This window comes from Theobroma cacao, chromosome 4, assembly GCF_053813885.1.
Source record: "Theobroma cacao isolate CCN51 chromosome 4, ASM5381388v1, whole genome shotgun sequence".
Lineage (NCBI taxonomy): Eukaryota > Viridiplantae > Streptophyta > Magnoliopsida > Malvales > Malvaceae > Theobroma > Theobroma cacao.
This window is the reverse complement of record NC_142642.1, coordinates 916,590-944,316: the sequence shown is the minus strand read 5'-3', so window position 1 is coordinate 944,316 and position 27,727 is coordinate 916,590. Positions and strand designations below refer to the sequence as shown.

Genomic DNA, 27,727 nt, shown 5'->3' with positions numbered 1-27,727 from the left:
CACGTGGTAAGTATATGACCGTGTCACATCAAATATTTAATTTTAAGCCCCATCTGTTTATTTGCTCTGAAAAGGCCATATGATAAGAGCATTAAATAACATCCTAATCATCCACTGGATAGAGTGAGGTGGCTCTAGTCGTTTGTAAATCAATTGACAGAAAATAGAAAGAACTGCATCCATCTATGGAGGCAAATGGGTCCCCAGCAACTACCCCTACTTACTCTTTTAACTTTTGGATTCCTCGAAGAATGTTTTTGTGTGAGAAGAAGTTGAAAAAAATATTAAACATGAAAGCTAAAAGACAAAGCTATGGTCTCACAAGCTCTGCGGAAAAATTGATATGCCAATGCATAGATATCTACTCTCATTGCTCAATGTTTTGTCTCCTACTATGTTGTGGCATTTGTGGACTCTCGGCTGATTGAAACTTCAATGGGCATTGCTGCTTTGTACCCCAAAAGAATTATGCCAGAGACCTTCCCCTAAACCCTTCATAACTAGATGAGTCCTGGGATTTCAACTGGCTTCTGCATCAATCATTGGCTTCTTGATGCCTCATCTGAACTGAGAGTCCTAGAAGGCTCGGAGGATGTACCTGAGTCTTGAATTTTTCTCACTGCGTTTGTTGTGAAACTGTCTGTGCTGTTGGACCTTGTGGAGCTTGTTGGATCTAGCACACTAGCATTCAAGAAAGGAGGCTGGTTGGGTGAAGGAATTTCACAATCTTTATCTGTCAGCATCTGAACTACTTGTGCCATTGATGGTCTTAAGGAAACTGAAGCTTGTGTGCACAATAGTCCAATTTGAAGCACATTGGGGGCTTCTTTTGCTGAAGTATCATCTTTTATGCTATAGTCCACAGCTTCAGCCAATCTATTTGATCTGTAAAGTGCCCAAACCTGAGGTTGAAAATCCCCTATCAGAATTCTCATTTCATTTCTAACTGATTTAACAGCAAGAGAAAGTAGCAATATGCCGAATGAACAATGATTTAGGAGCTTACTGTTTGTAGAAGGGAACCAGAGTCCTTTGTGAAGGTTGTATTCCTTTTACCACATACAATCTCAAGAGCTAGCACCCCAAAACTGTAAACATCTGCTTTCTCTGTGAGTTGTCCTCGAACAAGGTACTCTGGAGCCATGTATCCACTGCATCAACAGCAGTTCATATGAAGTTCTGTCATGTAGTACTGCTCAAACTATGAACCAATGTCATGCTGATGAAATGCATTTGATTCTAATGAATAGCAGTATGAAAAACCAATCAGACAATCAGATAGATCTTCTCTAAACTTACAGTGTTCCAGCAACCCCAGTGCTAAGATGACTTTTGTCTGTAGCTAAACATCGTACGAGTCCAAAATCAGCAATCTTGGGGTTGAGATTCTCATCTAAAAGAACATTGCTGCTTTTAATGTCCCTGTGGATTAGCCTTACGTGAGACCCTCCTCCATGAAGATGTGCTAGACCCTCAGCTGTTCCAACAATGATATCAAACCGCTGCTTCCACTTTACAAGGTTTGTTTTCTTCTCATCTGCGTATGAAAGTAAAATCATCAACACCTCGGAAGTAGGCTACAGAGAGCAGAATGGAATGGCAATAGAAAAATTTAGGCTGTAATTAATCAGAAGAATCATGTTTTTACTAAGAAAAAAGACATACTAAATCATGTAAAGGGAAAACAATTTACCAAAAATGAACTGATCGAGGCTCTTGTTTGGTACATACTCATAAACCAGGAGACTCTCAGGGCCCTCAATGCTACAACCCAGAAGCTTCACCAGATTCTTGTGTTGAATTCTGCTGATTAAGTTTACCTCATTAAAAAAGTCATCTACCCATTGCCTGGTATTGTATATCAATCTCTTCACAGCTACAGTCTTCCCATTTGGAAGAATCCCCATGAATACAGAACCAGTTCCTCCTTGGCCTAGCTTCCTTGAAAGACTAAAGTAATCGGTTGCCTTCTCAAGGGTTTCATACTTGAACTTCAAACCTGATTTGTCAAAGCTTTTGGAAATCTGGCCGAGGTTTTTGAGCTCTAGGCAATGCAATAGAGAGTAATAGATAAGAGGAGGCTAATGCTTTATGCAAAAATTGATGCTAAAGAGATTTGAGATGAATGAAAACAGCTAGAATTATCACTGCACATAGTGAAGATTACTCAGAGTGATTGTACCTTCTTTCCTCTTTGACAATCTTGCATAAGTAGCGTAAGCTGCTGAAAGAGAGACCATCAAGAATGCAGCTATTGATGAGACAATTGCTACTATGACTGCAATTTCTGAAGTCCCTCGAAAAGGTGAAATACATTCAATACAACAAGGAGAGAAGAAAAGAGGTGAACGGAGTTTAGAACTCATACAAGGGAAAAATCCAAAATCTACTCTAAAACAGCCAAAGAGGAAACAGTGAACAAATAACCTAACTAGAACTTTTTGGAAGTTGTTGGAAAAGGATTATGGCAGACTTACCATGATCATGCTTTGCTTCTCCCTCTTTACTATAAAACTTATCGGTCGAGTACCTTATATAACACCCAGTATTCATCCCTCTCCCTTCCTCCTTTGGCACGCAGCCTCTCACCGCCTTTGCCGCCTTCTCCAGGCACTCTCTGCACCCTTCAGCAGGAACACTCTTCCAACACTGTGCCAATGCATACACACCATTCATACCCACCGTCCCAAATCCTCCATTTCTCAAAGCAATCCTAGTCATATTCCCAACTGCATAATCAACACTCCTACCAAATAAATTCACCCTCTTACTATCTCCATCAAACACTGTTGCTTCATCAGGGCTGCAACTGACATTATCCAAACTAGATGAGACAGACTCTTGATAAAAGCTGTAATTATCGTAACGCAAGAAGCAGCCATCAAGAAAGATTCGACCTGAGACAGAAGGAAGGCAACGTGGAAGCGTAGTCCTTGCGGCTGCATAGCAAAGAAGGCAATCAGTTTGTGAGAGGTCTTGATGGCACTGAGCCAATACATACATTGGAGATGTAGAGTTGAGGTGGTAAGAAGCAAAGTGGCTATTGTTGATCGCTTGTGACAAGCCTCGCATCGCTTCAGAAAAGTTTGGAATTAAGTTGGTCCCATTTGGTGGCCTGGAATGGCCACACAAAAGGCCAGCGTTTGAGATCCTTGGATCAGAGAAGGAGCTGGAGAGCAACAAAGGGAAGACTAACAAGAAAACCCATCTCCAGTATGGTTGTTTAGAGGCTGAGAACTGCATGGGAATCAACTTTAGCCTTCTCTCTTTCATCTTTTTCTCTCTTCTTTTGTGGGTGTTTAACTTAGTTGCAGTTTCAGGGAAACGCAGAAGTATGCAGAAGAAGCAGGAATATGAAAAGAATACTGCTAAAGTAGGCTGTTGCCGGCTTGCTCCTGTCAAGTCTTTACAGCCGACAAGGGAGCTTTCAAGTCTAAGCACAGTTTTCTACCCTATGGCTTTTTTTACTTTTCTCTTGTTCTGTCTCTATCACCCTGTGGAAGACAGATTGATCCATTCGGTATAGTATAACCAGTTATGGTTAAGGTAAGTGCGTTGATAAATTGACCTTAAATTATTCTAATCAACAAGTCTAACATGGCAAACATTTCAAATTCCACTCCAATTTTTGCTTGGGTGGAAAACTCAAATCCGATTTCTTTGAATCAAAATCATATGCATTTATCATTTAAGTTCAAAATTAGATACAATTTAATACCTTATATCTAATGAAATGATACACCAATGAAGTGAAATTTGCTTCACTTTTCTTGCCCTCTAAGCTGAAGAAAACATGGAATCAATCAAGACACGGCAAATTATCATTTCTTTTTGGGGGGTTTTAGACTTTTTCTTCAAAATTTAGGTAAAGAGGAGCACACAGCTCACCAGGCAACACAAGTCTAATCCACTTTCTAAGAATTCAATAGATTGCTAATAACTTGACTCCCCTGTCCTCCACTGTTTTTGCTTTGTAGGTGGGTGGTTTCTATGCCATAAAAGTCCCCAATTCTTGGGGAATACGTGTTGATCCATCGAAAGGTATACATTTCTTTTTCTTTTTCTTTTTCTTTATTCAAAAAACACAAAAGACTTTCGTCTCTCTTTAATCATTGACTTCCAGAACATGATGTAACGAATGCAGCTTCACATCTGGGTCTGTTCGATTTATTCCTTACTAATAAATCAACGCCTCGCATTTCATCGAGGAAAATTGGGGTTTTTCTTTTGTTTTTTTAATAGAATTCCTTTTGGTCTTCTTTTTATTTTCACGAAAATAAAAATAAAAATAAAAATTTTAATCTATTTTATACTAAAAGTTAATTTTTTATAATATATAAAAGGTGTAAAAATCATAAAAAATAAATTTGTGATATAAAAAAGTAAAAATATTAGAGGTCTAAAAATTAAATCCAAAAGGTAAGGTTTTTGTTATTTTTCAGATACTTTAATCCAAATCTTATTATTTGGTAGGATATCCGAAACCAATAAATATTTAATTTTTTTTTGAATTGATTTTCGAACTTGTATTTGAATATCCTATACATTATTCCTCAAATATCATATTAAAATAAATTTAAATGAATCTTTTAAATATATTATTAATAAAAACCAAATTCATAAATTAATGTTAATTCACAAAAAATAAATTAAAATTTAAAATTATATTTAAAACAATTAATAAATTTTAATAAGTATTATATGAATAATATTAAATTTAGAAATAAATATATATAATTAAAACTTTAATATTAAAAATCATTATTTATAATCGTATTTAAATACTAGGTACCTTAACACTTACTACTCCAGTCTTATCCAAATCTGCTTACAAAATATCTTAATCTTACCTAATTTGAGTCTGATTTGTTCAACCGCCTCGGCAAGTGGTCTGTCCATTTTCTTTCCTGCAGAAAAAAGAAATTAAATACTCAAAGCAGCACGTGGTAGCAAAGGGTCTTCGTCTACACCAAAATCAAAGCACCCCACCCCCGTTGTTTGTTTCTTACTCCATTTTCCAGTTTTGACTTTTGACTGTCCAAAGGTCACAATTAATTATCACCTTCTCTGATCTTTTATTCTTTGAAAATTCAGTAATATTACTTCTACTTGTCATTATTTCCTCTTCTAGAACCTCAATTAACATTCATTCAACTTGGGATATATATATATATATATATATAATTATGTTTTTAAATTCATTAACTTCATGTAATATTTAAAAAAACTCAAGAGCTGTTCAAAAAGTTTTAAATAAAATTTTATTTTTTATTATATTTAATCAAATTTTTATATTTTTATTTTGAGTTAAATAAATTTTTATAATTAATGATTTATGAATTATTATTAATCAAAATATCGCATGTCATTCTATATCACGTATTGTCGTGTTGTGCTGACATGTCATGTGAATGATTATGTGACATATTAATATGACATAATGACATAGTCATGTGATATTTTGATTAATAATATTTAAATAATTGTTAATCATAAAAGTCTATTTTACTTAAAATAAAAAATACACGAACTTAATTGAACGTAATAGAAAAATAAAGGTTTATTTAAATTTTTTTAAATAATTTAAAGTTTTTTTAAAGTATTTTATGCTGATTTTATTTTTTGATATGATTAGTGAATTTTCAAGAAATAATATCATAATGGTAATGCTCTACATGTGATATGTATGACATTGTAGATGATGTTGGAGTAGTTGTTTTATATATTAATATGTTTTCTATTTTCAAGATCATATTCAATGTAGAAGAAAAAAATGGAATAAGAATCATTATTAGTAGATCACCTATGAATCTACTTTTTGGTGGCAATGAGAATCAAGAACAGCGGCTGTTATGAAAGCAAAGCAGCTGAACCACATTCATATGCTGAAAGTTGTGTGTGACATCCTAAAAGCAACAGAAGAAATGGGACAAAAAGAAGAAAGAGAGATTCAATTAGAGGCATTGATAATTACAATCCTGAGGTCTATGTAGATTGAACATTTGAGATTTTCCTGGAATAAAGCCAAATGAAGATGATAATTCTACACACTCATCCAAAAATGGAGGTTTTGTTGGTGCAGGCAACTCCATGTCTTTATGTCTCAGCATTTGAAGTACTTTAGTCATGCTGGGACGCAGAGCCGGTTTCGCCTGAGTACAGAGCAAACCAATTTGGATGTCTCTCTTTGTTTCTTCAACATCTTCAATCTCCAAGCTCTCATCTATGATTTCTGATGCTGTGTTGGATTGGAAGTGCTTCCATGCCTGGTAAAAAGGTGAGAACAGGGAAAGGTTGTTAATAAAAGTTAAGGAGTACATATATATATCAGTAAACAGATTGGATAAATTTGTAAGCAAAGTTTGTGGGGTTTTTACATCAGTCACCAAAGTTTCGAAATAGTTATCTGATTCTAGTGTTGTGTTCTTCACTCCACTGATTATTTCAAGCACCAGAACCCCAAAGCTGTAAACATCTACTTTTTCTGTTAGTCTTCCCTTGGCAATGTATTCTGGAGCCATATACCCACTACAAAGGCAAAGAAACCACAGAAAAGGTTTATGAATTCATCTAAATACTGCGCATTAACAGCCTTGATGTCTAAATTATGAGAGAATGTACATATTATGTGGAAGAATGACGTGTACCCTCTAGACAAAGATTCAATAAGCTCACTTTGTATATATGGAAAAGACATGAGTAGTTCTAAATATACTAGTAGTTGCCAACAGGTTACTAGAGCTGAAACAAGATTCTGTATCAAGTACTTACAATGTACCGGCGACAGGATTGTTGACAAGGGAACTCTTGTCACACTCACGGGAAGAAAACCTTGCCAGGCCAAAATCAGCAATTTTGGGTCTGTATTTCAAGTCTAGTAAGATGTTACTCGCTTTGATGTCCCGATGAATGATCCGGACTCTGCAGCCTTTGTGCAGGTATTCCAAACCTTCAGCTGTTCCTATGATTATCCTATGCCTTATTCCCCAGGCTAGCTCTTTCTTCCTCTCCGGATCTTTCTTCCAGGGGGCATCAAAACAGTTATCAGATTGTTTTAGTACTTCCAATGAATTCTTTCTAGCTTGTACTAGTATTTAGATGCCGATAACTTACCAAATAAGATGGTGTCAAGGCTTTTGTTAGCAAGGTATTCATAGACAAGGAAATTCTCTACTGTGGTGAAGCAGCCACCTAGGAAACGAACCAGGTTCTTATGTTGAGCTTTACTGATAACATCCACTTCATTGTATATCTCCTCTCTTCGGCTCTTGCCATTTACATACAAACGTTTTATTGCAATTTCTCTTCCATCTTGTAAGGTTCCCTACACAGATTTTCAGATATTATAGAGAAGAACAGGAACATCTAAATACTTCATAAGATAAAAGTGTTGGTATATACCCTAAATACTTCACCATATCCTCCAGAACCAAGCTTGTTAGATGCATCGAAGCAATCAGTTGCTTTCTCCAAAGTCGAAAACTTGAACTGCAAGAACTGCATGGCCTGGTCCATTGCTGCCAAGTCCAGTTCTTTTCCTGTGTAAGTAACATACAAAACCAAATATAAGAGACCAATCTCTGGCAAAAGAATAGAGACGAGAAGAATTAAAGGAGAGAGAAGGTTCATGATTTCTTTTAAGCTTTTCTAACACTACCTTTCCGTTTGCGTCCAGAGTTCTTCGTTATGTAAGCCAATTTTCCCAGACACAACCCAATGGCAATGGCCAATAAGCCAATGGCGACCGCGAAGATGATGTAAAATATGAATGATACTATTGCATCTACAAAAGAGAAATGAAGCTAATTACATTACTATTTAAGCAAATAGAATGAACCAGGGTCATTGGAAACTAACATCGGGTTGAACCAGCATCAGGGTCATTGGCAAATTTGTAAGTGGAGTAACGTAAAAAGCAGCCAGCGTTGAGGGCACGTCCCTCCTCCGATGGCAAGCAATGGAAGGCAGAATTGACAGCATCTATCAAGCAAGCAGAACACATATCCTTGTCCAAGGTTCTCCAGCATTGAGCCATGCCATGAACTGTGGTTCCATTTTTTGTCTCATGAGCCAATCCAAAACCTCTGTTGTTTGGAGCCTTGTAGACAATCTTTTGGAGTACATTTCTTAACAGTTTTGGGAATCCTTCCTTGGTGTCAACATCATCGCTGCATCTCTACCTCCATTCAACCCCCAAAGAGGAGAAATTCAATAACTTGTTAAATGAAAGAAACTATCATAAGGCTCATGAGGCTTAAAAAAGACCCAAAAGAATTGGAGCGGTAGAGAAAGCAAAAGTTTGTATGGAAGCAATAAGGAATTGGTAAAAGACAATGGCACAGAAACAGATAATGCAGTTAAAAAACATATATGAAATGAGAAATGATGCAGGGTTGGGAATGGGTTATGACTTGTATTGAAGGATCCATGAATCTCATCTCTTGCAATGCTCATCTTAAAATCCATTTTTCCATACATATTATAGCAACTTTCTGCAATAAATCAATGAATGCCAGGAAGGGCAAAGAGACAATTTTCCATCCTTTTTCTTTTGTCACAAGTCTACAAGGAATGAGAAGAAATTACAAATGCAACTCACCTTCATATCACCCTCTGTAATGATTTCCCGATAGAAACTATAATTGCTAGCCCTGATAAAGCATCCGTCGAGATAAACACGGCCACCGGTGGCAGGAAGACAACCAGGCAAAAGATTACCGATCTTTGAAAAGCATTGTGCACATTCAAAGTTAGAAAGATCATCCATGCACTGAGATAAGACATATAATTTGTCAGGCGGCTTGCCTGCTTCAGTAAATGCAAACTTGTTACGATACATCTCATATCCCATGTTTTCCAGGATAACTGCATAGAGCTTCCGGTACTTGTCCACGTTCTGCACAGAAGTTGTCTCACATGAATGTGCAACAATTTCAAGTCTAGGGTCTGCATGAGATGAACGGATCCAAAAGGCAATGAGGAGGATCAAAATGAAAAGACAAGCTGCCATGACAGAGAAGGGAGGTCGGGAATTTGGATCAATTAAGAAATTTTAATCTTTAGTTTTGTGTTTTTGATTCTGTTTTTCATGTGTTTTTGGTTATATTTAGGCCTATATTTTGTTACGTTTATATTTAGTAATTGTGAAAATTTTTGGTACTTGAAAGAGGAGGCCAACCCAAACAGCTACAATACTTCCAAATGTCAGTGGTATATATTCTAATTGTACAAATGGAAAAATCAATTACATTGGAGACTTCAAGTTACAACCATTGCTATACTTGATATATAATATCATATATTATCAATCAAGGATTCTATTCTATTGCAGAATCAATGAACCTAAACTGGTTAAGAGCAAGGTCAGTAGAAAATTTACAGCAGCTAGTTCCTCCCTATTTCTTCAAATACCGGGATTTATTATCGATAAATGGAATGTTCGAATTTACAAAATACAGTAAGAAACTAAGAGGCCATCCAACTATCAAAATCTCTGAGGTTAAAGAAAGGTATGATTGTTTGTCCAGTGGCAAAAGTTAAGCCTTGCTTGAACAGCTAGCTTGCCATTAGGTGTCAGCGTTCTCGACATTTCCATAGATTAGGCAGGTTGCAAAAGCTTCCTCGAACAATTGCAGATAAATTTATATCTTTGAATCAGATTATAAAGATGCACCTGCCTTCTCCGTGCAACCTTGTTCACCAAAAAACTGTGTCAAGAATTCGACAATGCTCAGTCACTGGAACAAGAATATCATTCAACCACAATCCGCAAGGCCATCTACTTGACATTATTCTCAGAATGGACTGTCAATGTGCTATCATTCCTCATCCACCAAAGACATGACAGGGATACCTTTAGATGTAAAACTTGAACATTGGACTGGCAACTCATCACCTACATTGAAGTCCTTCTCACCATTGGGCTGCATCTCAATCAAATTAAGATAGTGAGATTTTGTAAGTTTTATTGGAATAAAAAGATTAAGGGCCATCAAAATCAAAGTTAATTTGGTTCAAGCATAACTCCATCAAAATGCATTATTGAAGATGAATGGGTAAATAACTAGATATATTAACTTAGAAATGCATCAAAAAAGAAAAATAAATGGAAATTGTAAATAACACAGATGTGCAAAATTTGAAATGATGGGCAGGATACATATAAAACACAAAGAACTTTCTCAAACAGAGTGCAAGACAAATAAATAAATTCACATGCATGCCTATTGAACTCAAATATCCGTCCCAATCAGAATTTTGTAGAGATGGACTTGGACATTAGAAACAAGACTCAAATTAGTCAAACAATTATTAAAAATAAATAAAAAGGAGAGAGAGAAAGAAAAAAGGTCAAAGGGGAATGAAAAAGATCAATGAATTCAACTAGTAGGCAGTTTCCATAGTGAATTTCAATTAATAGGGAGAGAGGGGGAGTGATGAGGAAATGAAGAACACAATGATCTATAGCAAGGAACACCTTCTTCAGGCTGGGCGAGTATTGATGTGTCAAAGGTAAATGCCACAGAAAACTTTACCTATTTTAGTGCGGCAACCATGTTTTTCCATAAAAGTGTGTTTATAGGGGAAAATAGAGAAGGAATAAAGGCAGTGCCAAAAATTCCTTTTCTTTTAGTATTTGAAAATAAACTGTAATGACTGTTATCTCTGGACCTATAGCAGGCTAGATAGTCTTGTCAAAGTCAACTAAATAAAAAAGAAGCTGTAAATAATTAGCCAATGAGTTAACAAAGCACCTATAAAGAAAATATAAGGCTCTTAAAACATTGGCACTTGAATACAGATGATAAGAATAATTTGTAGCATGTAAAGAAATTTTAATAAAAGGTCATCCTAGTGAGAAGGGTGGTAGCATGGACAGAGACAAACCCTTTTAGTGAAAAAGCACTAGCAGTGTCAGACAAAGGATACATACCTCAAACCTATACATGCCACGAATTCCACCACCCAAATCAAGAACCAAACCACGTGCACGAATTTGATAAACCTTGGCAGTAACCTTAGTTCCTAACTTTAGCTTTTGAGGTGTCATAGGAGTCTTATCATCAGTTTCCTTGTCCTTCTGATTACTCAGATTATTCTCACCTTCATCTTCACTAATAAATTCTTTCTCCCTTCCCATTAGAGACAAGGAATTTGACAACAGACTGCTGAGTGTTGAATCAGGCTTGTTATTGGAAGGTTGGACTGTTTTCAGCTTATTATTCCTTTTCAAAATGCCCATTCGTTTAGGTGCACTTTTGGCAGTCTTACTCAAACCAGCAGATTTTTCTTCCTCATCACACTCAGCAGCACTTCGAATTACTACAGCTGGTGCTGAAGAGGCAAAAGGATTTGCTTCAGCATCCTCATTTTTTCTCAGAGGCAACTCCTCTACAGTAGATGTCTGCTGTTCTCCATTAGACACATTCTCAAGTGATACCCAAACGTTAGGTGCTTCTTTACTAACAGGAGCAGATCCTTCAACTGCAATTTTTGTCTTAGATCCAGGCTGAGGTAAAGTTGCTTTACGAGATAATTTGATATTACCACGAACATCTTGCCCTATGCACATCAAAGAAATTTGCTGGCCGACAGACACCACGTCTGAAACCCGAGACACCTGATGAAAGGATGAATACAAGTTTTCTGAGGCTATAGTTATTTACATAAAAGCTTTGTGAAACAAACAGTTCATATGAAACACCCCTAAACCCTACACAGAACAATAGTTATTAATTATTAATATAATCTGGTTTTTTGTTCCTGAAGCATTATCATATGTTTCTGAAAATTTTCATGATCTTGGCTGATCAGAACAATATATCAGACACATGCATATTGGGAATTCTTATTAAGTATTAAATAGCAAACCAATTTAAGAAGAAAACAAAATGCAACAGTTTGCCAAATCTTTGAATTGGACAAAATGCTAAGACTCTGAGCAAACTTGTACATGACCCAAAAGAAGAAAAAGAAGAAAAAGAAAAAAATGCAGCCATTCAGAAAAAGAAAGTGATAGATAAAATCAACAGGACTGCTCTACTCCAAGCTACCACGACTGTTTTATCACCTACCGGTTCATGTGACAACTCAGAAATGTGTAGCAGGCCTTGCTGTCCACCATTGAACTCCACAAAGGCACCATATTCTTTGACTGATGTCACAATGCCTTTATAGATTCCTCCAACTTCAATTTCACGGCCAACTATGAAATCAACCTATAGCACAAAAAAAGGATAACTTAAGGCACTTAAATAGGATAAAGCATAATGAACAGGCATGCTCATGCTCTTAAATAAACTAGCAGCAACATGAACAAGATGGACAAAATTAATGCCACACATGCATGGAAAGAGACTGCAAAATTCTATCCACAAGGTTTATTTTAGTGGTAAAATGAGAGAGAAATGATTCAAGCAGCACATACTAGAGGGTTCAAGGCATTTAAATTTGAAAACAAATACCAATTCCCCAGAAATTAGTTACTTTCGTTAGTCAAAGAAATAACCAGTAATACAGTACATTAAATTTGCAAAATAGCGTCAATGACTTTTAGAATTGAAGGAGGAAATAATGACAATGAATAAGTATCAAACTTTTGCATAGATCTACAACAAACTAGAGTAATATCAGATGTCAATCAAGATAAGGAATGCTGTGAATACCTTATCTTGCACTTTCTCCATCACAGCCTGATTCTTAGCAACTATAGTAATTGTTCCATCGCCTACAGAGATCCGTGCCCCTGAATTTTGAAAAGCATTAACATGGTTATTGAATGAATGATGGCAGGGAAATGCACATATACAACTATAAGTTGCAGCAACAAGAAGTTAATTGGTAAAGTATGCACAAACAACACATGTCCATGAATCATCCATGATTGGAAAGATATACTAATTCTGCAGCAACATGAAAACACAGATAGTTTCATGGCTGCCAAACTGATGCTTGAGTCTAACAAAGAAAAAATCATCTTCATATCCAATATGAAGTGTGAAAATCCATATTGTCAATGACTAGTAATTACAAAGGAAACTGTTGCCACGATATATGAAAAAGAACCCATGTTAATCCCTTAAAAAAGCTTTGTGAATTATGAAAAATGTTTATAACATTATTTCAGTAAGAATACCATCATAAGGGAAATGATCGAAATGACAATCCAATTACCTCCCCAACCAAGGTAAAATGTTTTTCATGTTCAACACCCACCTGTTTCCTCTTCAATTTTTCTTTTAACAGAACCTAGAGGCCCAATGAATTTCCGAATAGCATCATTGGTGAACTTCAGGGTAACTGCATCAGAGAGCATATATTTTCAGTTAAAGCAGAAAATCAATTGTCGCTGAGTATCTGAACTAGTTAAGTGAAAATATATAAGGATTTAAACCTAGTCGAGGAGAATTTCTATCATCTTGAGTTCGAGGTGCACTAATCTCTCGCTCCATGTGATCAAGGATTTGAAGGCGACCTTTACGGGCAGGCTCTAAACAGTCACATATTATATCTAACGGAATTCCAGCAGGTTTTATATCCAATTGAATTGCTGTAACTCCATTCCTTGTTCCAGCAATCTTGAAGTCCATGTCTCCCAGATGATCTTCCAGACCCTAGAGAGATCACTATTTTAATAAACTCTAACAACCAACTTCATAATATTGACGTCACATACTAATTTTGAAATAATGAGAAGTGTTGGTTTCTAACATCTGTTCAAGGTTTTAGTATTCAACAAAATAAAAGTGACCAAAAGATTGTTGCATAAGCAATAATTTAGAATAGGTCAAGTGAAAATCTCACCAAAATATCAGTTAATATACGATGGTCCCTAATTTCACCAGTTGCAGGGTCAACATCAGTAACAAGACCCACTGAAACACCTGCAACATGTTCTCGTAATGGAATGCCAGCATCCATCAACGCCAAACTGCCTGAATGAGGAAAATGCCATCATGCTAAAACATGATTAGTGTTATAGTTTAGAGGAAGTAAATTTTACTTATCTATCCACACATGTAACTGTCAACCTGAGCATATAAAGAAGATACAATTCAGATGAAACATTAATCTACAAATGAATGAGAGGACCTACTGCAGGTTGAAAAGGATACCTCCACAAACAGTTGCCATTGACGTTGAACCATCTGAAGCCATGACTTCGGAATTGATGCGAACGGTATATGGGAAACAATCTTCAGGAGGTAACACAGCAAGAAGAGCTTTCTCCGCAAGAGTTCCTATGGAAAAGGTAAGAAAAGAAACAAGCACAAACCTTAGTTATCTAAATGAGAAGAACTCTTTTACATGCATGCACAAAAACATGTTATAAAGATAAAGGAAATTGATTTACCATGCCCTACTTCACGTCTGTTCAGGCCTGCTCGTTTACCGATTTCATTGATACAAAATGGTGGAAAACTATAGTGAAGCATGAAGCGCTTTGTTGGGGGACCAACCAAGGAGTCCAAGCGTTGTGCATCCTGAGGTGCTCCAAGTGTGACAGTACACAGAACCTGAAGGAAAACATCAACTATAAACTCTCTGTCAAAAGAAAGGTAAAATTGAAACATATTATATGTAGAGACATTCGGAGATGTATTTTTAACCTGAGTATCTCCACGGTTAAAAAGAGCAGATCCATGCAATATAGGCAAATGGCCAGCTTCACAGTATATTGGCCTAACTTCATCAAGATGTCTCCCATCAACTCTAGATCCTTCAGAAATAATCTTTTTGCGAACAACCTGATATTTTTTTAATCAACTTGAGCAATGTCAATTTCAAGAAGTTTAAGAACAAGGATAGGCAAAAATGTAAGGGTGAAGTAACAAAATCATCTGATTTGCAATCCCCTGGCAGCAGTTTTTTGAGGTGTTAACCTTAATTTCCCATCTGTTCCTTGTCAGAAACTTATAGGTTGCTCAAGATCACAGCGAATGCCTTAGTTATACTTTATTATGTGATCCAATCTTTTGTTAAAGCCAAAAAAAAAAAAACATTGTACAGCTTTGTCCAAATCAAGCTTAAAGGAGAAAAATAAAAGGAAAAAAAATTTAAAATAATTTGGAGAATAAAAGAAAAAAGACGAATTTAAAACAGTCATGAAAATGTATGATATAAATCAACCAAACAGATTTCCTTACACTTTCCCAAGGCACAGCTCACCTCTTTCCTGACCGTGTCTACAACCTTTGGCAGAACTTTTAAGCTTTCTTCATCACATTCTTCTTCAAGTGCGTTTTTTACATCTTGTGCTATCTTCTCTAGAGCCTCTCCACGTTCAAACTATATTATTCAAAATTTCCAAAGCATGAAACTCAAGAATACATAAAAAGAGGTAATTCTAGTGTATCTGTACATATAAATACACATAGCATATCTAGAGTGAAAGAATAGAATAAAGAAGAAATGTATTCACCTTGCCATAGGAAGGATCAGTAAAAATAGCTTCTATTGGTTCTTCTGCCAGGTTTCTGACTTTTTCAAAAGTTTGTTCTGAGACCATAGACAATTTGTATTCCTTCTTTTGTTTGCCAGCTCTCGCAGCCAGTCTGATTTGAGGTTCAAGATATTTAACAGCCTGAATCAATAAACCCATCTTAATGGCCTCTTCCTTTAATTGACAGACACAATGAAAACTTGTTAGAAGTCTTGTGACTCACTTCTGGATGAGCCAGTCTTAAACCAGCTTCTAAATCTTTTTCGGAGATTTCACGAGCTTGAACATCTATCATCAAGGTTTTGTCCCTTGTACAGGCATATACCAAGTTGAGATCACTTAAACTAAGCTGCATTACCAAATAAGCACTGATCAGAGGATAAGGAAAATTCACATAGCAAGGTCATTGTCTGCAGATCTGCACAGGTTTACAAAGCTTAAAAGCAACTTCAACATAGGTAGACAAACTCATTAACAACCATTCTTGCTCAAAAAACAACAATTAACGTTGTGAGTTTGAGGCATTAACATTATAGCAAGGGACCAGAGCAGAACCCAATAAATGATAACAAACTAGGAAAGAAATAAAACCATTCTTCAGCAAACTCAGACAAGGAAAGGAAAGAAAATATCAGGGAACATCACACTAAATCATCTTGAGGGTAAACTTAAGAAAAAGTAATCCAGATTCCAGGAGGGGGGAGATTGACACTGCATAAAAACATTGAGAGCAGTCTTGATCCCTCAAGAAGGGTTGCATTCCAAGTATTCTTACAACCCTTAATCAGTACCTTGAAAGCACTATCTTACCAAACACCAAATACCATAATAGCATATCTGACAGTCCTCCAGAATCTAAGAAAAAAATAGCAGTATGTGTAAACCTGAATGGATAAACAAACTACTATTACACAATTGTGTAACCACAGGCCACTGTAGGATCAGCTTTATTCCCCCCCTACAATACCTCTTTTTATCTACCCAACATTCCAATAAGCGCTTTAGTCATTTTCCATTACTGACAAATGTTTTTCAACCTGATGATCTTCTTTCCAGGGAGATAACACACTGAATTAACAATTACATAACTAAACATTCCATACATATGCAAGAACTCTGAAATGAGATACCTTTATGGTGAGTGTCTAATAACTAACTTCTAATTATTTTGACTAACTTATTACCATATATAGGAAATGATGAGTAACTTGGCAATTACAATGAGCCAAACTCTGCACTTGCTACCTGTAATAATGATAGAAGTGATACCTAAATCGATATCCAGAACTAATAAAAGCTCTTGTTAATACCTCATCCATAGTTGGATTAACAATAAACTGCCCACAAATTCTCCCAATTCGCACAACTCCAATGGGTCCACCCCATGGAATATCTGATAACATAAGAGCAGCAGATGTCGCATTAGCTGCCATCACATCTGGATCTTGTTTTCCATCAGAAGAAAGAACACTTGCCATTACCTATTAAATCAGACAAGATCAATCAAATGAAATTCTGAAATACATATACATGCACACATTTGAATCTGAGAAGTAACATCAGACCTGGATCTCATGGTAAAAACCAGCAGGAAAAAGAGGCCGTATGGGCCTATCAATGAGGCGACCACACAAAAGTTCACGTTCTTTTGGAGCACCCTCCCTCCGCATGAATGTATTTGGAATGACACCTTGAGCAAATTGCTTCTCTTGATAATCAACCTTATAAGAAGGAAAACCCATTAAGACCACATAGTAATAAATCTAACATACAAACAAGAGGTGTCTATCATCCAAGAAAATGAATCTACCAACAAAATCCAAATGAAAACCAATAGAGACTTAATAAAGTCCATTTTGTCGTTATTTTGCTTCTTCTTTTTGCTTCAAAATCAAAAGGTAAAAAGTGTGTCTAGTTACAAATGCAGAAAATATTTTAAAGAACTAAAAATGAATTTTTCTAAATAGAGAAATGCATGGTTTTACATTTATACGACAATTGTGTTAATTTGGAGTCACATTCTAGTCATTTGTTCATCATGATTTTACTTTCTAATGTTTACTCTACTTTATATGACAACTTTTAACGAAGCAAAAAGCAAAAATTAAGAATAGCAACCAACGGCAATCTTAGAAAGCCAGCATTCATAACCTTTTAAAAGCCTCAAATTATTCTTACTCTCGTCCCATCATTCGAAGCATTCTTCACCAATAAATATACTAACTAATTAAGCAACCTTGAAATCTTGATATTGGAATAAATATACTGTTATAACAATGAGCCAACATTACATTTCGCGTCAAATGAAAGCTAAAATACATAAAATCCAAATTACCCCATATCAAAAGAGAAGATTGAGTATATAACTTACAGTGAGGGGTAAAAAATCTCGAACAGCGTCGCCTTTACCGGCGGCAATAGTGGACAAAACTTTGGTCTCTTCCATGCCCAAAACGACAGCCCCATTAGCAAAACGAGCAATTTTACCGGTTTCAAGTGAAATTACCCTGGATCCAATTTCGAACTCTTCTTTAAATGACTCAAGAAACTTGGTCCCTGCCACTGGTGGGTAAGGTGGGTCGGACTCAGACGTGGCGAAACCGAGACCGCCGCTGCAGATGGTGCGGAAACGGAGGGCTCGCCATGTTAGGAGTGGGTTGGCTTTGGCTCGAGCTTTGATAGCTAGTGAGGACATTGCCACTGGAGGAAGAAATGATGATTCTGATTTTCGTTTGGGGAAGTTTAGGGTTTAAGGGAGAGAGGGAAAGGGTTTTAGGATTTGATTTGGTGTAATGAGATGTATTTTACCATTTTGAGCACAAAATTTTTGTGCGTTATTTTTGACGGTTACCATTTTGGCCAAAAGAGAATCATTCCCCTTTCTATATTTGGTCATGGACGATAAAAGTAAAAATTTTTAAGTTTTACATTTATATTTTTTTAAGGGTGCGTTTGGACAAGGGATTTAAAAAAAAACAATTTTATTTGAAGAGAAATTCTATAAATTTTAAAATAAAATTATTTTATTTGGAAAAATAAAAATTGAAATTGTCAAAATTCTTGAAATTTCAATGAAAAAATTTGGAAGGCTCAAATTCCTCAATTTTATATTAAGTTATCAACATTTATTATGTTTTCTTTTTATAGGTAATTTTTTTAACCCTATCCATAATTACTCATATTTAAAATATATTTTTAGACTTTTTCATATTATTAGTAATATCTATACATTTTTACGAACCTAATAACACCCGTACGGCATAGTTTTCTCATTTTTTTTATTTTTTTATCCCTAACATCACTAATTTTCTTTTATAATTCTTTTTATCTCATCAAATTCCAATTCTCAAAACTTCATTCTATAAAATACTTCTCTAAACAATACATTTATAAATGTTATCCTTTTGAGTTAATGAATTATAAAATATTCTTAAAAATTGCAAAATTCCTCATCTCCCTTGTTTTAAATTGAATATCTACTTTTGGCTTGGCACAAAAATAAAAAATAATTTTAAATTTTTTTTATAATATTGATAAACGATAATTTTAATGTCAAAATATAATAATAATAATTATAATATAGAACATTAAAAAAGTAAAATATGTAAGTGTTAGTAACAAGACATAGTTTAAACGAATTAAAAATAATAATGAATATCAAATTTGAAACAGAGAAAGTATTAGTTTATATTGTATTTAGTTTAGTAATAAGTACATGTATCTCTTAAATAAAGATTGACTCAAATTTACTTGACTTTGTTATTGTCAAATTAAGCAAAGATTGATCCCCAACTTGACTAAAGTTTGAGTTTAATTCAAATTTAAAAACTTGAATAAAATTTTAATATGTAAATGAATTATTATTATTATTTATACAATATATATTAATTATATTTAAAAAAATTTTAAATTTTAATCAGGCTTGTAAATAACTCGAACCCAATATTAAAAATAGTTAAACTATGCTCAACTATTTATTTATGTTATTTAATTTTGAATTTCACTTGATAATTAACAAGTCTAAGTTCAAATATTTAACAAATAGAATACAAGTAACTCAAAAATTATTTACATAGTAATTTTTTTGAGACATTTTAATTCGAATCTTGTTATTTGATGAAGTATTCAAACTTTATAAATACCTGATTAAATTTTTGAATTGTTATTCGAATCTATATATAAATATTTAGAATATTACTCATTAAATATTCACATCCGTTACATACTCGATTAAAATAAATTTAGATTTAATTTTTATGTATATTATTTATGAAAATTAAATTAATAAGTTAAAATTAATTTATACAAAAATTAAATTTTTAAATCATATTTATAATAATTAAAAAATTCTAATAAATATTACATTAATTATAAAAAATTTATAAATAAAAAATAATATATAAATTAAAATTTAATATTAAAAATTATTATTTATAATCGAGTTTAATCGGTGAGTATCCTAAGACTATTAACCAAACCCGTGATGAACAAGTACCCTAAATCTTAAAAAATAAAATTTATGAATATACTTAAAAATTCGTATGTCTGATTAATTGAATTTTAAGTTAATCAAGCAAGTAGTCAATTTTTTTATTCGATTAAAATACTCGTTCCATCCTAGCCGTTCGATCACAATACCCGATATTGAAATGCAGAGCCCATGATGAGGCCGCCCTTTGACATTTCTCATTCCAAACAAGCCAAAATATGTAAAGCATAAACCAACATCCAAAACGGCAAACCACTCTCTTTAAAACGAGAGCGTCATTTAAACGCACAGTAAAGGAAAATGCTAAAACTTCCTCTCCGACTCCGCGCTCTCTCGTCTCCACCTGGCTCTACCATGCTCGCTTCCTCATTTTCTTCTTCATCTTCTTCTTCGATTCTCGGTCTCAGAAACAAAAACCCTAGCTCTCTTTTCTTTTCTTCTTCTAGGCACTTCAGCAATGGAGCTCTCGGCAACCGAGTCGTTTTCTCCTCTCACTTCCCTCGCGCCGTTTCACTTCGGTGTTTCGCTTCTTCCACTGGATTCGATCGAGTTCAAGTTCAGAATCCGATCGTCGAAATGGACGGTAAAAACGGCGCCAAATGAGAACGTTTTGGAATTATATTTTCTGCTTGTTTTATTTTTATTTTTCTATTTAATTTTAGTATTGTTGAATTGCTTAATTATTGTTTCCTTTTTTGCTTTTCTGATAATTAGGTGATGAAATGACGAGGATTATTTGGAGTATGATAAAAGAAAAAGTATGGTTATCCATTTCGTGATTTGTTTTGAAAGCTTTTTTTTTTCACATTTCAAGAATTATTAATAATTTGGCCAATAAAAAGAATTGTTAATAATGTTAATACTTGTTTGTTTAATTGCAGCTTATATTTCCTTATTTGAATTTGGACGTAAAATACTTTGATTTAGGGATATTGAATCGTGATGCAACTGACGACAATGTTACCACTGAAAGTGCTGAAGCAGCTCTAAAGTAAGTAGTTCTGACATGAATAATGCTCTGTTGTTGTTGTTGTTTTTATTATTATTATTATCTTTTAGAAACTACTTGGTTTTATAGATATTTTATGCAGGATATTAGTTAGTGGATGAAACAAGAATAGGTTTATAGAATTGCATTGTTAACATACAATGAGGCCACTCAAATAGACATTATCTCATTTGTAGATATATAAATAAATTTTATTTTCCTGACAATCGATGGATGATATAAGTCTTAAACTGCTTGTGTTCTACCATATTTTAGTTGAAATGGGGTCAGCATCGGGTTTACATTATGGTGTCAAGTGAAAGGTAATAGAGAAATATAGTAAAATGTCCAGTAGCCCCGTGAAATGTGATTGTTGCTTTTTTAAGGAGGGATGGATGGCTTAAATGATTGGAGGAGCCGAGGAGGTAAAGAGGCTTGGTTGGGAAGATTTGGGCAGAAAGCCTTCGTAGTGCCAAGGCATATTTTATAGTAATACAAATGATGATGATTTTGTAGTTTCCTGGAGTTATTGGATTGAGGCTGGATGATAAAGAGCTTCGCCTATGTCGGGGTGGTTTGAGAGAGTTGTGCAGAGGGTTCTTTATTTTAGTATCTGAATGGAATATGGTGAATTTATTCAGCATCGTCTATATGTGTTAAAACTTAGCTGAAAAACTTTTGCTATAGTTGAGGAAAGCAAAGGCTTGAAGTTTCGAAGAATTTTAGGGTTTCTTTATTTCCATCTTAAAGCCTACAGTCTCAAAGAATGACCTTATTTCTTTCAGGTACAATGTTGCTATCAAATGTGCCACAATAACTCCTGGTTAGTCATTCTTGTGCTTTTTTAAGCTTTATTGGTCTTGTAGATTGATGTATTTCCAGATTATATACAGAAAGTAGCTAGATGCTTTTGCTTCTTTTTTTTTCCTTAGAAAACTCTTCAGCTTTACATAAACTAAAGTCAGGTTATGTTGATTCCATTTATGCAGATGAGGCAAGAGTCAAGGAATTTGGGCTGAAATCTATGTGGAGAAGTCCTAACGGCACTATTAGAAACATCTTAAATGGTTTGTCTTTCATTATCTCCTGTTTACTTCTCACTTCAGGGATGAGTTTTAAATGATCAGCATGAATAGACTGATTTGATTTTTCCTTTTAGTTGTTTAAATAGTATCCTAAAGTTTGAAAGTTCTGTCTTACATAAGCTGTTGTTGATGGATATGTGCTGAAACAAGATTTCAAATCATCTATATATATATATATCATGAGTTTTTAGAACAGATAAATTATGATTCTTTGCAATAGCGCTCCAACTTTTAACAAGCTGTCTTCTCCTTGTATTTGAAGTGCTTCCTGATTTAAGGGTTGCTCTGTTTGTAGGTACTGTCTTTCGTGAACCTATCCTATGCAGGAATATACCAAGAATTGTTCCTGGTAATGATTTTTTCATGCTGTAGCAATGTTACTAAAGTGTTGTTGCAAGCTGCTATGAACTTTTTCTCCCTGTTATAGGTTGGAAGAAACCCATATGTATTGGCAGGCATGCTTTTGGTGATCAGTATCGTGCCACTGATACAGTGATTACCGGACCAGGAAAGCTTAAAATGGTTTTTGGTGAGCTGATTAATCATTCTCGGCCATGGTGCCAATGTAGCTAAGCTGGAAAAATCTGATTCTAATTTTTTGCTGCATATTGTCTTCTTTCTTTCTTAGTCCCAGAAGGTGGAGACAAGCCAGTGGAGCTTGATGTGTATAATTTTAAGGGCCCTGGTGTAGCACTTGCTATGTATAATGTTGATGAGGTTTGTAAATTTTTGTTTTTTTTGTTTTTCTATATGTATATATCTACATGTTATATCTAGATATGCAGTGCATATTTAGAAATATCCACATGTATAAGTTTGAGTACACACACACACCACTTTCTAGACATGATGTGCAGCTTGTTCTTCTGATTAACTAATTTAACAAATCGTTGTGTTGTTTGTAGTCAATTCGTGCTTTTGCTGAGTCCTCTATGTCATTGGCTTTTTCAAAGAAGTGGCCTCTCTACTTGAGCACAAAAAACACTATTCTGAAGAAGTATGATGGCAGGTAATGTTTTCGTTTCTAGTTGCTTTTTCCCCCAAATGTTTTTATGTCTTGGACTGTTTCTTTGTTCAAGGTTATTCTAATTTTTGATTTGTGGAAGAAGTGCATAATGCTCATCGTAGGAAGTCTATTGCAGGTTTAAGGACATATTCCAGGAGGTGTATGAACAAAACTGGAAGGACAAGTTTGAAGAACATTCTATATGGTTGGTTTATGCCTATAGTGAAGTATGCTTTAGATTTCTGTTTAGATATTTAAATACGATTGATTCTATATCCAGGTATGAACATCGGCTTATTGATGACATGGTGGCATATGCCGTGAAAAGTGAGGGCGGATATGTTTGGGCATGCAAAAATTACGATGGAGATGTCCAGAGTGATCTACTTGCTCAAGGTGCTGTTTTAAGCTTATTCTGAAATTTAGCTGGCTATGCATAGTTTTTTTCTGATCCCCCCACCCCCCACACACAGAAGAAGAAAAAAACCCAAAAGGGATACTAATGATTTATTATATGTGTTTAATGTCCATTAAATGATTCATTCTTGTTTGCCATATGCAGGATTTGGCTCTTTGGGCCTGATGACTTCTGTCTTGGTTTGTATCAAATTACTTTATTTCCCATCTTTTTATATTGGTATCTTTGATTTGGCAATTGAATGTTGCGGATTTTTATAATCACAAATTCTGCAGTTGTCATCTGATGGGAAGACACTAGAAGCTGAGGCAGCTCATGGGACTGTAACACGACATTTCAGGCTTCATCAAAAGGGACAAGAAACCAGTACAAACAGTATTGCTTCCATATTTGCATGGACACGAGGCCTGGAGCACAGGTATTTAATTTTTCTGCTGCATCCAAGTAAAGTGGTTCAGCATCTTTTTGGGATATTATTTTTGATCAGTACTTATTCTAAATGAACTCCTTCACATGTTTCATTCTGCTTACTTTACATAGGAATTTGAAACAGAAGCAAAAAAACTGCTTTTATGCTTCATGTTTAATATGGATGATGTGCCTTTCATTGATGTATTGGAATTTATTGGTCAAAGTAGTCTATCACTGTTGGAATAAACTTTTCTGGTTTTTACTTTTACAATTTAGATTTGATTTTTTCCCCATTTTTAACACTGATGGCAGCAATTATTTCAAGTTCCATGCAATCTCTTTTGCAGGGCCAAACTAGATGAAAATGAAAGGTTGCTGGACTTTGTTCATAAGTTGGAGGCTGCTTGCATTGAGACAGTGGAGGCAGGAAAAATGACCAAGGATCTTGCCATTTTAATCCATGGACCCAAGTATGTACCATTTTCACTTGATGTATGATTTTTTATAACGTCAATGTTTCCTGTTGTGAACTTTACTCCCTCGATCTGATCTTTCATTGGGTGGTTCTTTCTTACCTCCACTACAGCTAGCTTTGTTTATACCTTCGTTAAAAAGTTTGTCTATTCACATGTTACCTAAAAATTAAGTTATGACTTTATAGTTACTGAGATAGTTCTTATTAATTCAGGGTATCAAGGGAGTCATACTTGAACACAGAAGAATTTATTGATGCTGTTGCCATAAATCTCGAGTCGAAGCTTTGGGAACCAGCCCTGTGCAAGTAGACACCTATATGAAGTTGTCATTCAGGTAATTTCCAAGGGTTAAAGAATTTTTTGGAAGAGGCCATGTACCGTGTTAGGACTCACTCGGCTGTTCTTTTGATCAAGAATGCCAAGTCGATAGCATAGCTCTATTTAAAAGCACAATAATATGATCAGGCCATTCTTAGATAACATGAGTAACGAGACTGCTTCATGAGGCGCAAAGAACATTCTGAATGTTAAAGCCATTTTTTAAATGCCAGGACTTTGGAACCACTGGATGTACATTCTTATGAAGCTGGTGTACATGACACCCATTTGAAATTGGGAATATGGGATGGTGAATGAATTGTAGTTTAAGCTGCATGACACGTCGTAGTTTTGATATCTGTTGTCATATGCCTGGAATTTTCTACTCCCACTGTCCATCTCATGTTGTTGATATTTTCTCAAAGCGAGAGCATCTGATTATTTGTGTCCATTCCATGGTCCCAATAAAATTCGCATTCCTCCATGCCATTGCCACCCTTGAAACGCCTACGCGGCCACTCCACCAACCTAAGCAACGATGCCACAAATGTGATACATCAATGAATGACTATTCTGATATATAAAAGATATTTTCATCTATTACATTAATAAAGGTCTATTACATCTAATATAAAATTTTTTTTTGTATTAAAAAATTAATGAACATGCCACTTACAGGAATGGAAGCTAAGTTTTCCCTTCTTATCATTGTCTGTTAGTGGTGGGTCCCTAACTGTAGCGGCCTGCCACTGTGTAGACGACACGAAACAACAAATACTAACTGATGTGATTGGAATCTTATCAACGGCCCACATCATTTTCATCAGGCCGACATCTGCTTTCCCACGCAATACACGCTCTGTTTCAGTGTTTCTCATTTTTCCCTCTATAAATACCACGACGCTGCTTTCTTAACACGGAAGAAAGCTTGGAAGAATATTTTAGGGCTGTGTGAATTTGAGAGAAAGAAATGGCTTTGCCGAAGGCTAAGGAGGTCGTTTCTGCCAATCCCGTCGTCGTTTTCAGGTACACATGTTGACGTAGGTGTTCTTGTACGTACACTATCATCCTTCATATACGAATTTGTAATTTTATACGTATTTTTGTTGTTGTGATGCAGCAAGTCGTACTGTCCGTACTGTGTGAACGTGAAGCAATTGCTTCAACAACTTGGAGCCTCTTTCAAGGCCATTGAACTCAACAATGAAAGTTAGTTTCCTTTTCCTTTCTTTTCTTTTTTAAGATTCTGGAATATATTTGTGATTTGAGGCTTGATATGTATATTTAATTGATTAAATTTTCTTTAGTATTGATTTGATCGGATTCTGTTTGGTATCTTGAAATTGATCTCTTAACAAAAATTAAACATCGTTTTCAAGGCTGTGTTTGCGATTAGATTATTTGGAAAAGTTCTGGCTTCTTTAGGAAACAATTATAAAACAATCAATTAAAATATAAGTAAATTAGTAAAAGATCTTATATAGTAAATACATCACAAACCAAAAAAGTATTTCGAGATTTTTTTTGTTGTTGTTAGCATTTGAGGATATAAAGCTTAATCTTAAACTTTTTGATTGACTTTTTTAAAACAATTAGATCTAATTTGGTTAACCAAACATTACTTTTTTATTTAAAATTGATTAAATTGATATTGGGGATTAAGTTAATTGAACCTGGCTGCCATTAGTGGTTGCTTTCTTAAGCTTTGCAAGAAAAGGAGCAGCTGGAAACTTATGTGGGAAGTAATGTTGAGTTTGAGACCCTTTCTTTAGTATAGGGGAATCTGTAGCAGCGTTATCAAATTCCATGGCTCTGTCCTGTTTATGAAGCCGTATGGCTGATGTTTTGAGTTGGGTTTTGGAAGATGCTATAATTCAGTGAGCCATGGTTGGTTTCTTGTGGGGTTCAATGTTTTTTGTATTAGATTTGGAAGATGCAAATATATGGTTTTTAATATAAGACAAAGGGGATGTTAGTTCATTACCTTTTGATAAAGGCTGTTAAAACTGCCAGCAAAAGTAATTGAACGTCTTTTGGTGACATTGTGAAGGTGTGAGTACATTATCTTGAATCTGATATTTGAATGTCTTAGTTCAATCCATTAGAAGCACCTGAGCACATCGAAACAGTTTGCTTCCCATGGGATGGGAGCTGTAGATGCTCTCTTGGTAAACTTCTTCTGTTGACGTGAGTTGTGGATCAGATTTGTGACTGTCATGTTGAACATTTACTTTTTTCTTTTCAAAAGAAATAGTGAGGAATATCCACGTTGGTTGTAAAAGTAGAACTCTGGAAAGGGGTCAATAACTTATGGCTTTCATCTTTGTATTTCAAGGTGATGGAAGTGAAATTCAAGCAGCTCTGGCAGAGTGGACTGGCCTGCGGACTGTGCCAAATGTTTTCATTGGTGGGAAGCACATTGGTGGCTGTGACGGTATGTGCTTTAAACTCTTGAACAATATTCTTAATACCATTTCTGCTCCTTTACTAATTACTTGGTTCTTGTATCTTGCAGTTACAACAACTCTGCATGAGGAAGGGAAGCTGATTCCTCTGCTAACTGAAGCTGGAGCTGTTGCTAAACCTTCCGGTTAGAATAGAGTTCTGCTGCCTGTTGTCGAGTCCAATACTCTAATAAATACCGAGTTTGGTTTCTTTTGATTATGTATTGTCAGCTGAATCCTCGGTTTGGCATAGGGATATCGGACTTGACTTTTAAACGTTTGCATTTTCTTTTGAGTTTTTACTAAAGCTATGGAAATTTAGAGTTTCATGTATGGTTTAAACTTGGCTGAAGTTTGTTTAGACTTTAGCATGCAAGTTTAGCAATTCTTCATGACTCAACCCTTACATGCCCTATAAGCTCTCCGTTTTGGCCCAAATTTAAAACCTAACATTGTACTTCCATCATTATCACCTTTCAATCCAAGCATTGAACCCATAATCAACAAGGAATTCAAATATATTTTCTTTTTTTTTTTTTTCTGTAAAAATAAGATTCATTGTAATAATATACACTGAGTGAAGGAGGATGATAGGTTTCTTCATGTTAGGTCCTCTTTGGTATGATTAAGGTGATGGCAGGAGCCTTAAT

The 27,727-nt window shown here is 35.1% G+C and overlaps 5 protein-coding genes across 7 annotated transcripts; 2 read left to right on the top strand and 3 right to left on the bottom strand.

Annotated features, from left to right (window-relative positions):
• Nucleotides 1-35: 35 nt before the first annotated feature.
• Nucleotides 36-3,404, bottom strand: CRK42 (cysteine-rich RLK (RECEPTOR-like protein kinase) 42). 2 transcript variants are annotated; one of them, XM_088805846.1, is made up of 6 exons: nucleotides 2,478-3,404; nucleotides 2,183-2,296; nucleotides 1,694-2,044; nucleotides 1,300-1,537; nucleotides 1,007-1,151; nucleotides 36-902 (listed from the first exon to the last, which is right to left on the bottom strand). In XM_088805846.1, exons 1-6 carry the CDS (start codon nucleotides 3,271-3,273, stop codon nucleotides 540-542), a joined length of 2,007 nt encoding a protein of 668 aa, XP_088661972.1. In that variant the 5' UTR covers nucleotides 3,274-3,404; the 3' UTR covers nucleotides 36-539. The 2 variants fall into 2 exon arrangements, with proteins under 2 accessions (XP_088661972.1, XP_007031540.2); XM_007031478.3 differs by having other exon boundaries at nucleotides 2,183-2,287; nucleotides 2,478-3,402.
• Nucleotides 3,405-5,931: 2,527 nt separating this feature from the next.
• LOC18600803 (cysteine-rich RECEPTOR-like kinase, putative (DUF26)) lies at nucleotides 5,932-9,010 on the bottom strand. Its single transcript, XM_007031477.3, has 8 exons — nucleotides 8,600-9,010; nucleotides 7,858-8,176; nucleotides 7,658-7,783; nucleotides 7,402-7,538; nucleotides 7,114-7,324; nucleotides 6,772-7,015; nucleotides 6,378-6,528; nucleotides 5,932-6,266 (listed from the first exon to the last, which is right to left on the bottom strand). Exons 1-8 carry the CDS (start codon nucleotides 9,008-9,010, stop codon nucleotides 5,955-5,957), a joined length of 1,911 nt encoding a protein of 636 aa, XP_007031539.2. The 3' UTR covers nucleotides 5,932-5,954.
• A 173-nt stretch (nucleotides 9,011-9,183) lies between these two features.
• Nucleotides 9,184-18,180, bottom strand: LOC18600802 (polyribonucleotide nucleotidyltransferase). The gene is made up of 16 exons (XM_018120350.2): nucleotides 17,814-18,180; nucleotides 17,008-17,163; nucleotides 16,753-16,923; nucleotides 15,666-15,791; nucleotides 15,422-15,583; nucleotides 15,169-15,288; nucleotides 14,610-14,747; nucleotides 14,354-14,516; nucleotides 14,115-14,240; nucleotides 13,804-13,934; nucleotides 13,394-13,613; nucleotides 13,216-13,299; nucleotides 12,666-12,745; nucleotides 12,075-12,218; nucleotides 10,934-11,620; nucleotides 9,184-9,923 (listed from the first exon to the last, which is right to left on the bottom strand). Exons 1-16 carry the CDS (start codon nucleotides 18,135-18,137, stop codon nucleotides 9,819-9,821), a joined length of 2,937 nt encoding a protein of 978 aa, XP_017975839.1. The 5' UTR covers nucleotides 18,138-18,180; the 3' UTR covers nucleotides 9,184-9,818.
• A 2,015-nt stretch (nucleotides 18,181-20,195) lies between these two features.
• LOC18600801 (Isocitrate/isopropylmalate dehydrogenase family protein) lies at nucleotides 20,196-24,969 on the top strand. Of its 2 annotated transcripts, none has more exons than XR_016026048.1 (15): nucleotides 20,196-20,514; nucleotides 20,646-20,689; nucleotides 20,813-20,922; nucleotides 21,705-21,742; nucleotides 21,909-21,986; nucleotides 22,300-22,353; nucleotides 22,432-22,533; nucleotides 22,633-22,721; nucleotides 22,910-23,013; nucleotides 23,147-23,215; nucleotides 23,291-23,406; nucleotides 23,573-23,607; nucleotides 23,704-23,846; nucleotides 24,165-24,309; nucleotides 24,528-24,969. XR_016026048.1 is itself a non-coding variant. In XM_018118647.2 (15 exons), exons 1-15 carry the CDS (start codon nucleotides 20,232-20,234, stop codon nucleotides 24,622-24,624), a joined length of 1,485 nt encoding a protein of 494 aa, XP_017974136.1. In that variant the 5' UTR covers nucleotides 20,200-20,231; the 3' UTR covers nucleotides 24,625-24,969. The 2 variants fall into 2 exon arrangements, 1 of the variants encoding a protein (XP_017974136.1); XM_018118647.2 differs by having other exon boundaries at nucleotides 20,200-20,514; nucleotides 24,187-24,309.
• A 528-nt stretch (nucleotides 24,970-25,497) lies between these two features.
• On the top strand, nucleotides 25,498-27,410 carry LOC18600800 (glutaredoxin-like). Its single transcript, XM_007031470.3, has 4 exons — nucleotides 25,498-25,659; nucleotides 25,754-25,842; nucleotides 26,969-27,067; nucleotides 27,149-27,410. The coding sequence occupies exons 1-4, from the start codon at nucleotides 25,604-25,606 to the stop codon at nucleotides 27,226-27,228; spliced, it is 324 nt and encodes a 107-aa protein (XP_007031532.1). The 5' UTR covers nucleotides 25,498-25,603; the 3' UTR covers nucleotides 27,229-27,410.
• The last annotated feature ends 317 nt before the right edge of the window (nucleotides 27,411-27,727 follow it).